Below are 12,809 nucleotides of genomic sequence, written 5' to 3'. Positions count from 1 at the left end.
TTTGAGGAACTTTACAAGCAGTTCTGAATTTATCCAATATAACCTTGCAGTCTGTGACAGCATACAGCACAATTCACAGCAGTTTTTCTGCAGATACCAGAAATACCTGGCAAGGCCAAATCTTCTTGAAGAATCTGCTGTATTAAGTCCCCTTTCTCAGTTTTGTAAAGACTCATGAAGCATTCTGTATACCTAAAGATTTTTGTACATCAGGGAAATGTTTCCTGGCACAGTTGAAACTTGCTATGCTCTGATCTTATTGAATCATAGAATTGTAGAATATCCTGAGTTGGAAGGGACCCACAAGGATCATCGAGTCCAACTCGTGACTCTGCACAGAGTCACCTAAAAGTTAAACCATATATCTAAGACCATTTTCCAAACACTTTCTTGAACACTGACAGGCTTGGGGCCTATGACCGCTTCCCTGAGGAGCTTGTTCTAGTGCTTGACCACCCTCTCAGTGAAGAACTTTTTTCCTAATATCCGATCTGAACTTCTCCCCATGCAACTTTAAGCCATTCCCTTGCTTCCTATACCGGACACCAGAGAGAAGAGATCAGCACCTCCCTCTCCACTCCCCATCATGAGAACATTGTAGACAGCAGTAAGGTTACCCCTCCATCTCCTCTGCTCTTAGCTGAACAAACCTAGTATCCTCATATGCTCCTCAAAAGTCACACCCTCTAGTCCTTTCACCATCTTTGTTGCCCTCCTTTGGACACATTCTAATATTTTTATATAGTGGAGCCTAAAACAGCACACAATACTCAAGGTGAGGCTGCACCAATGATGTGTATAGTGGGACAATCTTTTTTTTTTTTTTTTTTTTTTTTTTTTTTTTTGACTTGTTAGCTGTAATGTGCTTAATGCACCCAGGATATGTTTGGTCCCTTTTTTCAACCCGGGCACACTGATTACTCATACTGAGCTTACCATCAACTGAAACCCCCAAAACCCCTTTCTGTAGGGCTGCACTCCAGCCTCTTGTCCCCCAGTTTCTACATTGATCTCATTGCAGGAGAGATGAACTGCCTCTGGTTTCCTTCATTAGAGATTGGTTGATGTAGCTAGGAAACATTAATGACTTCAAGGATGAAGGTTCTCTCTGTGCGTTTCTCCTCCTTGTAGTTTGTGGTATCCAGCAAGCAATCATCTCGGCTGAACTTCTTGAGAGCCAAAAGCACAGCATCCCTGCAGATCTTATTTACTCTAGAACATAAGTTGGAAATGCACCATCTTGTGCAAGAATTACAGTACTGTTGTGTCAAAGAAATTTTAACACGTGCCATTCACTTCTATTCCATGTGATCCCTTCCCCAGTTGAGTCTTATCCCTGTGCAAAGGCATCTTTTTTTGGCATCTTTATCTCCCAAGAAATTACCGCATGCTACGCACCTGGTAATATAAGAAGATTTACCCTCCATCAGAGAAGAAAACTTGGGTTGTAAATACTTATGAATAACAATCAAGATTACAGGTTTTCACGTGCTAGAATGTTTATTAACTAAACAGAATTCAGAGCAAGGTCTTTATTTTGATCATAATTTTACCAGTTCCAAAAGGTTGGTTTGAAAATTTAAATCTTCTGGAGACTGGCTTTCTTGTTGTCATATATATTACATGCAGACTGCTTCCAACTTATTGTAGGTGAGAGGCATTTTCATGGAAGAGTGGTGGGTTTTACTTGCAGCCCTGAGTATTTTATAGAAGTTGGAAGCATAGTAGTAGTTCACGTGATTTACATGGTGTACACATTCACATGAAGTATAACCTGTTAGGTGATTGCTTAAAGAGAAAACCCAAGATATGTGGAGTTTTAGCTAAACTATGATTTTCATCAGTTTGATTTTTCATCTGTATACCTGATCTGAAGGTTGGTATGGAGAATTTTACTACCCATGCAATAAGGAGGAATTGTCCTTGACTTTAAGTAGAAAGACCATATCTGTATTAGACTTAAAACCTTGTTTAAACTTGCTGTGCAATTTCAGAGTACCTCCAACAACAGTTAAGCATTCGTGTTGTCTTGCTAGGTCATAACACTTTGAAACGCTCATAATGATGAGGTCAGATTAAGTGAATGAAGCAATTTAATTTGCCAACTAACAAGTATGGACGAGCGTAGGAATCTCATAAGAACGTTGCTGAAATCTGTGGAAGAACCCAGCCAGAACATGTATAGTAATTCTATTATTTCTCCATAACAAAAAAGTGATAAGAACTAGTAAGTAATTCTTGTCTGGATTGGAGGATTTTTCAGTGGACTTGTGGAGAGTCAGTCCTGAGAGCAGCCCTGAATGTCTTCAGTGAGCTTCTGTCTTGGCTACCTGGTTCCCTTCTGTTTCATTGCACCCTCTTGCTCTGTGTCACTAGGTGCTACTCAGTCGCAGAGTTGTTGATGGCATGTATTTCATCCGTCAGCAGAGACTTGCAACTCTGACTCTCCAACTCTAGAGGTTGTCTTTGTGTTCCTTGGCCCAGCAGCACTTAGTGTTTCTAGGTTTTGATTTTGTTGTCATTTTTTAATATTGAATACACTAAAGGAGTAATTCTTAAGCTGTTTCGTTATGTTCCTAGAATATTGTATATGAATACAGAATGCAAGGAAAGTCCAAGCCAATTTAATACCTGAGAAGTGCCCTTTCCCTAATATTGTGTAGTTTCCATTTCTTGAAACTCTTACACTAGAAATTATGTACTCCAGGGTTTAACCAAGCCTTTTGACCGTATCCTACCATCGCTTCTATTAGCAAGGAATTCCTATTAGAGAACACATACACTATTAAAGAACATTTAGAGAAGAGTAGCTTTGGTTTTATTTATCTTTTTAAAAAGTTGCAAAATTCATTTAAGGAGTCAAGTTTCATGGTTTGAAGGCATATGATAGTATGGTTTCAGAGTGTGTCATATCTGATGTTCAGGGTAGTAGTCCAGTTCAGTTAAGAACAAAGTATTTGTCCATTAAATAGTTGGAGAACAGAAGCAGTCTGTTCTGTTTCAAAGGTGACCTTTCATGTAGTTGGAGAAGTGGGTCCTAATTGTGAATGCTGAAAAGAATCGCTTCAGTGAATACTTGGCTAATCCTCTGGCTAAAATATGTTTGCACAAAGACTGTTGTGAATAAAATAAGCTGTAGGATTGTAGGACCCAAGTGTCTGTTGGAGCAGTGGCACTGTTGTTTGAATGCAATTCATCAAGTTGAAGAAGTACTTCAAAGGCCATATATTTAAACGTTAAATAATATGTTGTCAAATGGCAGAATGACTGTCTTAAGACACTTGAGTGCTTTCCATATCTGCATTCACACTTCGGAGATAAAATCACAAATGCTCAAGCTCTGAAGCATTTTCCCAAAGCACTATTTGTATGGCAAATAGATGCTCTCCTTAGGCTTGGTGCACATGTATAGAACAGCGTACTTGGAATATGCCTCAGTATTCTGAGCCAGATACTCTAGATAGAGCATGTGGTTATTCTTTGCAGGTGTGTTTTTGTTTTGTTTTACCTATGTTAGTATTCTGTTAGCTAGCTTTATCTCAACTCACCTGTTCCAGCATTCACACCTCTGTAGTCTTCTTTCATGTTTTTGTTTGGGTGCTTTGCTTTGATATGTGTTTGTTTTGTTCCTGAGGCCTCTGAAACAAGATCTTGTGGGTTCTTAAGACTTCGTTTGATCTTTTTTTTGTTTTGTTTTGTTTTTGTTTTTGTTTTTGCTCCCATTTTTCCAATGGTCAAATGGCATGCTCCAGTTTGCTCAGTCTGTCTCTTGTACAAACAGCCAATTTGGCAACAGATGGGTGCATTTTGTGCTTAATGTTTGTATAGATTGTATGTTTCTCTTGATGTAACTTCTAGTTACCTGCAGAAGTCTAAACAGAAATCTTACTTTCTTTAGTACTCAGCAGCAACATACTGATGACACCATTGATTCAGGAGGTGAATCACATCGACACATCAGCCCTTGCCTGCTTGAGTCTTGAACCTTTCAGTGTGGGTCATCTTTTGCTCTGGGGCTGCTTTGGAGCTCCAAAAGCTGTTCTCTGTACTTTCCTTCAAGCTGACTTGGATGCCGTGTGTGCCATGCTGTGAGTAAGCATGGCAATCGCAAGATGCACTTTCCAATTATACAGATCTCTGTTTCCAGAGGGTGTGATTAACTTGATTTTTTTTTTTTTTTTGAGTCCCTGAACTAATGATTTTCTCTGCTTATTGAAGGAGTTATAATACCATGTAACAGTCCCTTGGGATCTTGTCCTCTGTTCTAAGACTTCTTTTTCTTTACGAATATTAGTTTGGCCTGGACATTCAGACAGTTGTCTACCTGTGTCCTCCTAGCTGAAGATATCTTCAGCCAAGTGTTAAAACACAGTTTGTTTCTGAGATGCAGATCTTTGGGTGCATGTGATAAAATAATGCAGGCCTTCACCCCCTAGGTGCTGGGAAGCACCCATCCTGAATCTGTCGTCTCTGTTTCTTTGCCCAGACCCCATGCCCTTTTGGATGTGTTAGGACATTGAATCAGACATTTTGAGTGCATCTGGGCTGTGTGAGTATTTTGTGGCACTGGAAACTAACACCATCCTTCCAGCACAGTAACTTCTTAAATCAGACGTAATGGAGTAGCCCTTTGTCCAAATAGTTGGCTGCCAAAAGGCAGTTTGGCCCAGTAGAGGTGAGACTTTTAGGAGCATGTTGTGCATGTGTGATTCCTTGGCTCTCCTGAAGTCTCATCTAATTCCTGTGGTTCACTTTGGAATTACGGTTCTTGTCCCACATAGCCTGTTATGACCTGTTGAACAGTTACGAGACTTAATAACTGTCTGAGCTACCATTGCATATGTTGCTGAACTGAATTTGCATTGCTGTGGCCTAGGATGTGTACTCTCAAGGACACATCCTTGTATTATAGTAGTGACTGTTTCTCTGTCAGTCAGGCTTTTCCTGTAGATGTGGTGAGTTTGATTAGTCTCTGTAGAGAAATAGAGTTTCTTCCTCCTGCTTTTTTTGCCACTGTTAAGGTGCTTTTTTTACTTGATGAGGGAACTCATTAGAGAACTCTGAAAGCATAAATCTTCTCTGTCTTTGAGGAGGAAAGTTTACACATATGCTTTCTACAATGTCAGGTAGTTTCAAGTGCCTGCCTAGCATTCCTTGGTTATAAAGCAGAGCCAAGTGATGATACCACAGGATCATCAAGAGCATGATGGTGCAAGACCTCCATCCTTCTGTCAGCACTTTTGATTGAATTCTGGAGCTAGGTTTTTTGATCTCTGGAAATGGTGTAATTGTGGTCAACCTGCCAAGGTCAGTGTACATAGGCTTAGCAAAGAAGACACTGCTATGAGGTTTTTTTCTTTGGTGGAGTGACTGTCTTCCAGGATGAATGCTAATCCACATTACACCTCTCCATCTTGGACAGTCAGAGGATTCTCATCCTCTGTCCTAAAGCTGCTCGATGGCTAGGTGCTATCAACATTTCCTGGTTGGAAGACAAATTATGCCCTTTCTTTTTTGATGAAGGAAAAGGAAAATGGGATGCTAAAATAGATAAACTGGAGAAAAGGCTGCAGGGATCATATAGACGTTGTATTGAAAGTGCCCTAGCAAGTTAAAGCAGTTACATTTCACTAGGCTGCTCAGACCAGTCAGAATGATTGCAAGGAATTCAGAAAGAGGGCAGTGCGCTATCATTTTTATATTGCCGTAAGTGGAGTGGGAAAAGTTAGAGGTCTACCCCATGTGTAGTACTAGAGTATTTATTAGAAACAGTCTGGTAATACATATAGGCACATTCACAGTGTCAGTGTGTAGCTCATCTCGAAGAGTAAGTGTTAAGGGAATATAACTTGTTTTTCTAATTTAACAGAGGGATGGTTTAAGGAAGTGAACTGCCTGGCTGTCCAGGTGAACCTATCTATGTTCACTGATGAAGATCTCTAACAGAATTCTCTTTGTATCAGTGGCTTCATGAAAAGTTGTTGCACTCTTAAGCAGCTAACCAGTTTGAAGTAGCCACTTGTACACCTTTACTAAAAACTATGTTATTGCATAAACATTGAGGAATGATGGTGAACTTGATAAAGAAAAAAACAGAAATCAAAACCAGCTGTTGTGTGCGAGAAGACTGGAGACTGTCTCCAGATTATCTGTAAACATGGAAGCACTGCTGATTGGCAACAAACATAATGACACTTGCAAAGACAAGGTCAATATTGTCATACTGAGTTATCAGAGATGGATTAGCCACACTTCTGTTTCCTTCCGTTAGTGTCTGATTGCTTGCTGTTCTGCAACTCAGAAGAGGGAACCCCAATGTTTAAGGCACGCATGCTGAGTGAGGGAAGAAGATAAGCATTCTGCGTTATGCAAAAAATTCTTAAGCTTGAGTATTTGCAAGATGTGCGTGTTCAGTGAGAATTCACCTGTAGGTAATCCAAGTTCAGTTGTTGTTTAATAACTTCCTTTCTTGCCTTACATCTCATAACATAAAAGTATTAATCATGTGGATTCTGGAATTTGGATTCATGTTATAAAGTTGAATGAAATGTAAATTGGGGGGGCAAAATACAAAATGGGGTTTGGTTGTGGTTTTTGAAATTTTTTGGGGGGCTGCATACTTGATTTGTGAGTGAAATGTGATTTCACAAATGAATACTGAAATACAACTTCCAGTGACTTCTTGTCACAGAATCACAGAATGGTTGAGGTTGGAAGGGACCTGTGGAGGTCATCTGGTCCAACCCCCCCTGCTCAAACATAGTCACCTGGAGCCAGTTGCCCACAACCATGTCCAGACAGCTTTTGAATATCTCCAAGGAGGAAGACTCCACCACCTCCCTGGGCAGCCTGTGCCAGTGCTCAGTCACCCTCACAGTAAAAAGTGTTTCCTGATGTTCAGAGGGAACCTCCTGTGTTTCAGTTTGTGCCCACTGCCTCTGGTCCTGTTACTGGGCACCACTGAAGAGAGCCTGGCTCCCTCTTCTTTGCACCCTCCCTTCAGGTATTTGTACACATTGATGAGACCTCCCCTGAGCCTTCCCTTCTCCAGGTGGAACAGTCCCAGCTCTCTCAGCCTTTCCTCACATACTTCAGTACCTTAATCATCTTTGCGGCCCTTTGCTGGACTCTCTCCAGTATGTCCATGTCTCTCTTGTACTGGGGAGACCAGAACAGCACAAAAAAGGAAACTGTTATTGGAGGTAACATTCTTTGAAAATGGTTTTAAATCCACATGTAATGCATAGTAGTAAAGACTATTAGGGACTTCCTATAAGAGGCATATTTAACAATGACAAATTTATGTAAGTGTTCCTAGTGAAACGTAATGCCATTAAAAACTGTGTTCTGTAAGTAACAGCTAGAGGTAGTTGGTGGGGCTTGTAATTTAATAAAACACAACATAAACGGAGGTGTCTAACAAAGAAGTATCCAGATTTTGTGACTTCAACTGTCTGAAGTCAGGACTTTATACAGCATCTTATGCAAGCAAATCTGTGTCAATTTGTAGTCCAGTCAGAATGCTTTGCTTTCAGACAGTTGGCTTTATTAATGTTCTGGCGAGTGCAGTAGTCCTCTGAGCTTTTTTTTTGTGTGGTTAAATAAGAAACTATAAATAGTTGGTATCAGAGTGTTTTTTTCTTAATTGTCACCCTGTAACAGTCATAAGCTGGTTCCAGCAGGGCTTCTGGAATATGATGCTAGTATATGTAATGGCAAATCAGTGTTGATTATGAAGAAAATACTCAGTGGGTCCATTTTTTTTTCCTACCTACTGCTGAGTTCCAATTTACTACTTAATTTCTTGCTAAGAACTCCACTTGTGATAATCATCTGCTTTCTTCTTCTTGGCTCTGTTCAGCCTTGAATTTCAGCAGTAGACCGCTTCTAAACTGAAAAGGAAGCAAGAGCTAAAGGATATGAGTACTTACCTATATGGGTTAGAAGTTGGGGTTTTTATAAACCTCATTACAAACATATCCCAGAGTGTTTTCAATTTATAAATGGCTGTTTGTGACTTACAGTATGAGTTTTTCATATTGAAATTTAATTATAAGAAATGATTTTAAATGATACAATAACAATTTTTTAAACCTCCAAAATTATTTTGGGGGTTTTAAACACTGAATTTTGCAAGGGACAAAAAACCACCTCAGACATTAATTTAAGAAAGAAATAAAACTAATTTTCAAATACTGTTTCAGAAATTCCATCTTTCATACTAAAAGCTAAAATGATTGTAAAAGGTAAAAAAGGTAAAAAGTAAATGTAATTGAAAATCGGAACCACCAATTATGTATAGTAAAGATTGTAATTGTTCCTCCAAAAAGCTACTACTAATAATTCTGCATGTTTTGAAATGTTTTTAGTGGGCCTTCTCACCAGCAAAAGGTACCTGAGATCATAAGGGTTCTGCTGTACCACTGTATACGTTCATATACAACTCCCCAGTCTGTTTCTTGTCACTGTAGTATCTTGTAGCCTAGCTTTATTACACAGCGTGAAGACGAAAAAGACATAATTTTGCGGATGATTTGCTGAATTTGCAGCTAACTAAATGATAATAGTTTTCATCCATTTCTTTTGATATATTGGCATTATAAATTGTTTTCATAAATCTCAGTTTGGCTGCATTATCTTTACTCTTTGGAGAGGTAGCAAGCGAAGAACAGTTTCGTTTTGTATTTTTCACTCCCTTTCCTTTTCCTTCTTCCCTTTCTTCCCCCCTCCCTCCCTCCCTCCCTCCCAGCTGAAGGAAAAATGAACAGAGGGATATATGAATAGCTTGAGATTGGCTGATGCCAGGATGGAGGGCTAGGAATTTCTGAATTTTTTTGTTTGTTTTTGCTTTTTATCACACTATTTTTCTTTTAGATAACAGGTACTGGAAAAGATAATCAAAGAGAAACGATAGTTGTGTCAAAAGAAAGTGGAATCCATGAAAAGTTTATTATTTTATGGTTTTGTCTCAGAAGTTAATATTTCAAGTTAATATTTGAACAAAATGAGGCCTATAACTATTTTGAACTCAGAATTTTACCCCAAAAAACCAGTCACAGTATATGTATTTTAATAAATACAGTTTAATAATATGCTGTTGGACTGTTTAATTTTTATGCCTCAGGGTAGCACTGAGCACTATTTCTACTTTTAGAAGATTCCTCTCATTAGTGTAGTACATTCTTTTATATAGCACCTGTTTTAAACTCCAAATCTGAATCTACAAATGTAAAACCTGACTTTTGAAATATTTGCTTTTTTGAACACTCTTCTTTAAAGGACCTATCAGGATCTCTCCCCAAAATGCTAGAAGCTTGAAGGATAAGGGAGGAACAATGTTGCATGGCCCAAACACATGTGCTTTCGTCATTAGCAAGGTACAGCATGACCTCATGTTGACCTCAAAGGTAAATCGCTAACAGGGAACAATTATACATGCCTGTGAAAGCAGCTTAGTTTTGAACATAATCAAGACAATAACTTCAGTGTGTAGAATAAAATTAAATTTACAGCTCTGTCTGTCTGCCTTTCTCTTTCTCTGTCTTGTCTCTCTCCAAGTCTCTTCTTGAGAGAATGTTGTGTTTTTTATATATGTGTGTGTTGCGAAATAAAATTACTTTTCTAGAGGTCATAATAAATTCCTAAATATGGGGAACCCAAAGGATCTTGTATCCAATTTAGTCAAATTATACATCTTACAATGAAATGCTCTTTTTATTGGAAAGGTTTCATTTGTTGTCTAGAGTACTGATATTGCAGCCTTCAGAATGTGTGTCTGTATTGCCTTGGGGAATCTTGTGTAGTTCTGAAATGTATAGAACATTTAGACTTATGGGAAAGCTTTTTAAATATCAATACGTTAATTTTTGTGTGCTTATCTTAGACTGCCACACAAACCTATGACATTTTATTTTTTCATAGAAGACTGTAAATATTCTGTAGCATTATGTGATACATCTCTACATATGATGGAATATGACTTAGCTAGCAGTTCTGAGCTATTTGGAGAAGAATTGCTGCCAGCATCTTGGAACTATTAGCCATATCTGTCCCATATGATTTGTATAATATAATTGTTTGACATGAATTTTATTTTCTTTTTTTGCTAGAATGAGAGAGCATATTCCTTCTGTGGAACAATAGAATACATGGCTCCAGATATTGTAAGAGGAGGAGATACAGGACATGATAAGGTATGTTCTATCTAAGTTTATTACTGAAAAGAAATTAATTCTTTAGGCAACACTGTTGTTCAGCTGGAGGGTTTTTTGTAAAATGTGATAGTGTCTTATTTAAAGGTGCCTTATTTCAGGTTGTCCTAAAATAGATTATTGCCTATATTTAAAAACTTATCAATACGATCTATTTTCAGTTTTTAATCTTAAGTAAAAGGCATATTTAAAAAGGTATTGAGGCTTATTAGTGTTCTATTCAAAATTCCTTCTAAACGTGCAGTGGGACAAAAAAACTTAGCTGACACTTACTTCCTTATAAATAAAAAACTATTTAGTTCAGAGTGGAAAAATGACTGTTTTGTGGCTAATTCTGATGTATTTTTTAAATTGTACATCAGGGAAATCTATTATCTCTCTTGAAGTATGGAGTGGGTTATTAATGTTATTAATGTTCTTAGATTGTAAAAATTAATTCTGTTTAGCTTGAGGCTCAAGTTTTAGTATGAATTAAAGTGTCAGTAACTGATGGGAAAGATCAAGACAACCATAATTCACAGATGATATTTGAAACCAAAAAAACCCTACTCCCCAAAAGAATTCTATAATATTCCTAGATAAATTATTCTGATTGCTTGCTATACTGAGAAGTTTTGGAGAATATTTAATCTCTGAGTTTTTATGCTGTAGATTGAGTTGACTTGTCTTTCTGTAGGGGATCACGGAATATAGTTGATCACAGTTCCTCTTATAACAGCCTTTTTAAGCACTGGAAAATGTTATGTCACCCTCCATCTCCTTTTTCTAGACTAACTGGACTCAGTCTGACTTTTGCCTGAGAAGGTTCATTCTTCTCCTTCTGTATGCATTCTGCTTCTGTTTTGGTCTGAGTTTGCCTGTATATTTCTTCAGGTAGGGAACGGAACACTGTAGTGGGCACAGTGTTTCAGCTAAGAGCTGGCAGTTTGAAGTACAGCAGAATGATCACCTCCCTGATTCTTCTATTAAACATAAAATAGAATGTGCTTTGTCTTTTCACTTAGTCATTGTCTCACACCTACTTTGTATTCCACTATAACCTCTGCATCTTTTTCTACCGTACTGCTTGCCTAGTCATTATTAAAAATGGAATTTTACAAACTTACGAATTGAAGCTCTTTCCTGCACTCTCTTTCTTAGTTTAGTCTTGCCAGTTTCAGAGCATCTCTCCAATGCATCAGTCACTTTGAATTGTGATTCTGTCTTCTCAAGTGCTTACAAATTCAATATTGTTGCTGATTTAAAGAGGAATCTCTGTTCTGTTGTCTTTGGTTCTATCTGATACTTTCATTAGATGTAGTGCAGAGCCATACAGTATTCTATAAGAAATGGCTTCACAGTTTGATCATAGAATCATAGAATGGTTTGGGTTGGAAGGGATCTTAAAGATCATCTAGTTCCAACCCCCCTGCCACAGACAGGGACACCTTCCACTAGACCAGGTTGCTCAAAGCCCCGTCCAACCTGGCCTTGAACGTGTCTAGGGATGGGGCATCCACAACCTCTCTGGGCAACCTGCTCCAGTGCCTCACCACCCTCACAGTCGAGAACTTCTTCCTTACATCTAATCTAAAGCTACCCTCTTTCAGTTGAAAGCCGTCACCCCTTGTCCTATCACTACATGCCCTTGTAAAAAGTCCCTCTCCACCTTTCTTGTAGGCCCCCTTTAGGTACTGAAAGGCTGCTCTAAGGTCTCCCTGGAGCCTTCTCTTCTCCAGGCTGAACAACCCCAACTCTCTCAGCCTGTCTTCATAGGAGGGGTGCTCCGGCCCTCTGATCAGCTTCGTGGCCCTCCTCTGGACTCGCTCCAACAGGTCCGTGTCCTCCTTATGTTGGGGGTCCCAGAGCTGAACACAGTACTCCAGGTGGAGTCTCACGAGAGCGGAGTAGAGGGGGAGAATCATCTCCCTCAACCTGCTGGTCACGCTTCTTTTGATGCAGCCCAGGATACCGTTGGCTTCCTGGGCTGCGAGCACACATTGCCAGCTCATGTTGAGCTTCTCGTCAACCAACACCCCCAAGTCCTTCTCCTCTGGGCTGCTCTCAATGCATTCTCCGCCCAGCCTGTATTTGTGCTTGGGATTGCCCCGACCCATGTGCAGGACCTTGCACTTGGCCTTGTTGAACTTCAAGAGGTTTGCACGGGCCCGCCTCTCGAGCCTGTCAAGGTCCCTCTGGATGGCATCCCTTCCCTCCAGCCTGTCGACTGCACCACGCAGCTGGGTGTCGTCAGCAAACTTGCTGAGGCTGCACTCAATCCCACTGTCCATGTCGCTGACAAAGATGCTAAACAGCGCCGGTCCCAATACCGACCCCTGAGGAACGCCACTCGTCACTGGTCTCCACTTGGACATGGAGCCGTTGACCGCAACTCTTTGAGTGCGACCATCCAGCCAATTCCTTATCCACCAAGTGGTCCATCTGTCAAATCCATGTCTCTCCAATTTAGAGACAAGGATGTTGTGGGGGACGGTGTCCAATGCTTTGCACAAGTCCAGGTAGATGACACCCGTTGCTCTTCCCTTATCCACCAACGCTGTAACCTCGTCATAGAAGGCCACCAAATTTGTCAGGCACGATTTGCCCTTAGTGAAGCCA

At 39.7% G+C, this 12,809-nt stretch overlaps 1 protein-coding gene across 1 annotated transcript in view; it reads left to right on the top strand.

Annotated features, from left to right (window-relative positions):
• The window catches only part of RPS6KA5 (ribosomal protein S6 kinase A5), an 86,538-nt gene that overhangs the window by 40,057 nt on the left and 33,672 nt on the right, over positions 1-12,809 (top strand). The window contains exon 6 of the mRNA XM_050896972.1: positions 10,110-10,193. Within this exon, the coding sequence (XP_050752929.1) occupies positions 10,110-10,193 (84 nt within the window). The remainder of the gene's footprint in view (positions 1-10,109; positions 10,194-12,809) is intronic.

Source organism: Gymnogyps californianus, chromosome 5 (assembly GCF_018139145.2).
Source record: "Gymnogyps californianus isolate 813 chromosome 5, ASM1813914v2, whole genome shotgun sequence".
Classification (NCBI taxonomy): domain Eukaryota; kingdom Metazoa; phylum Chordata; class Aves; order Accipitriformes; family Cathartidae; genus Gymnogyps; species Gymnogyps californianus.
Note: the sequence above shows the minus strand (reverse complement) of the source record. Positions and strands in the feature narration are given on the sequence as shown.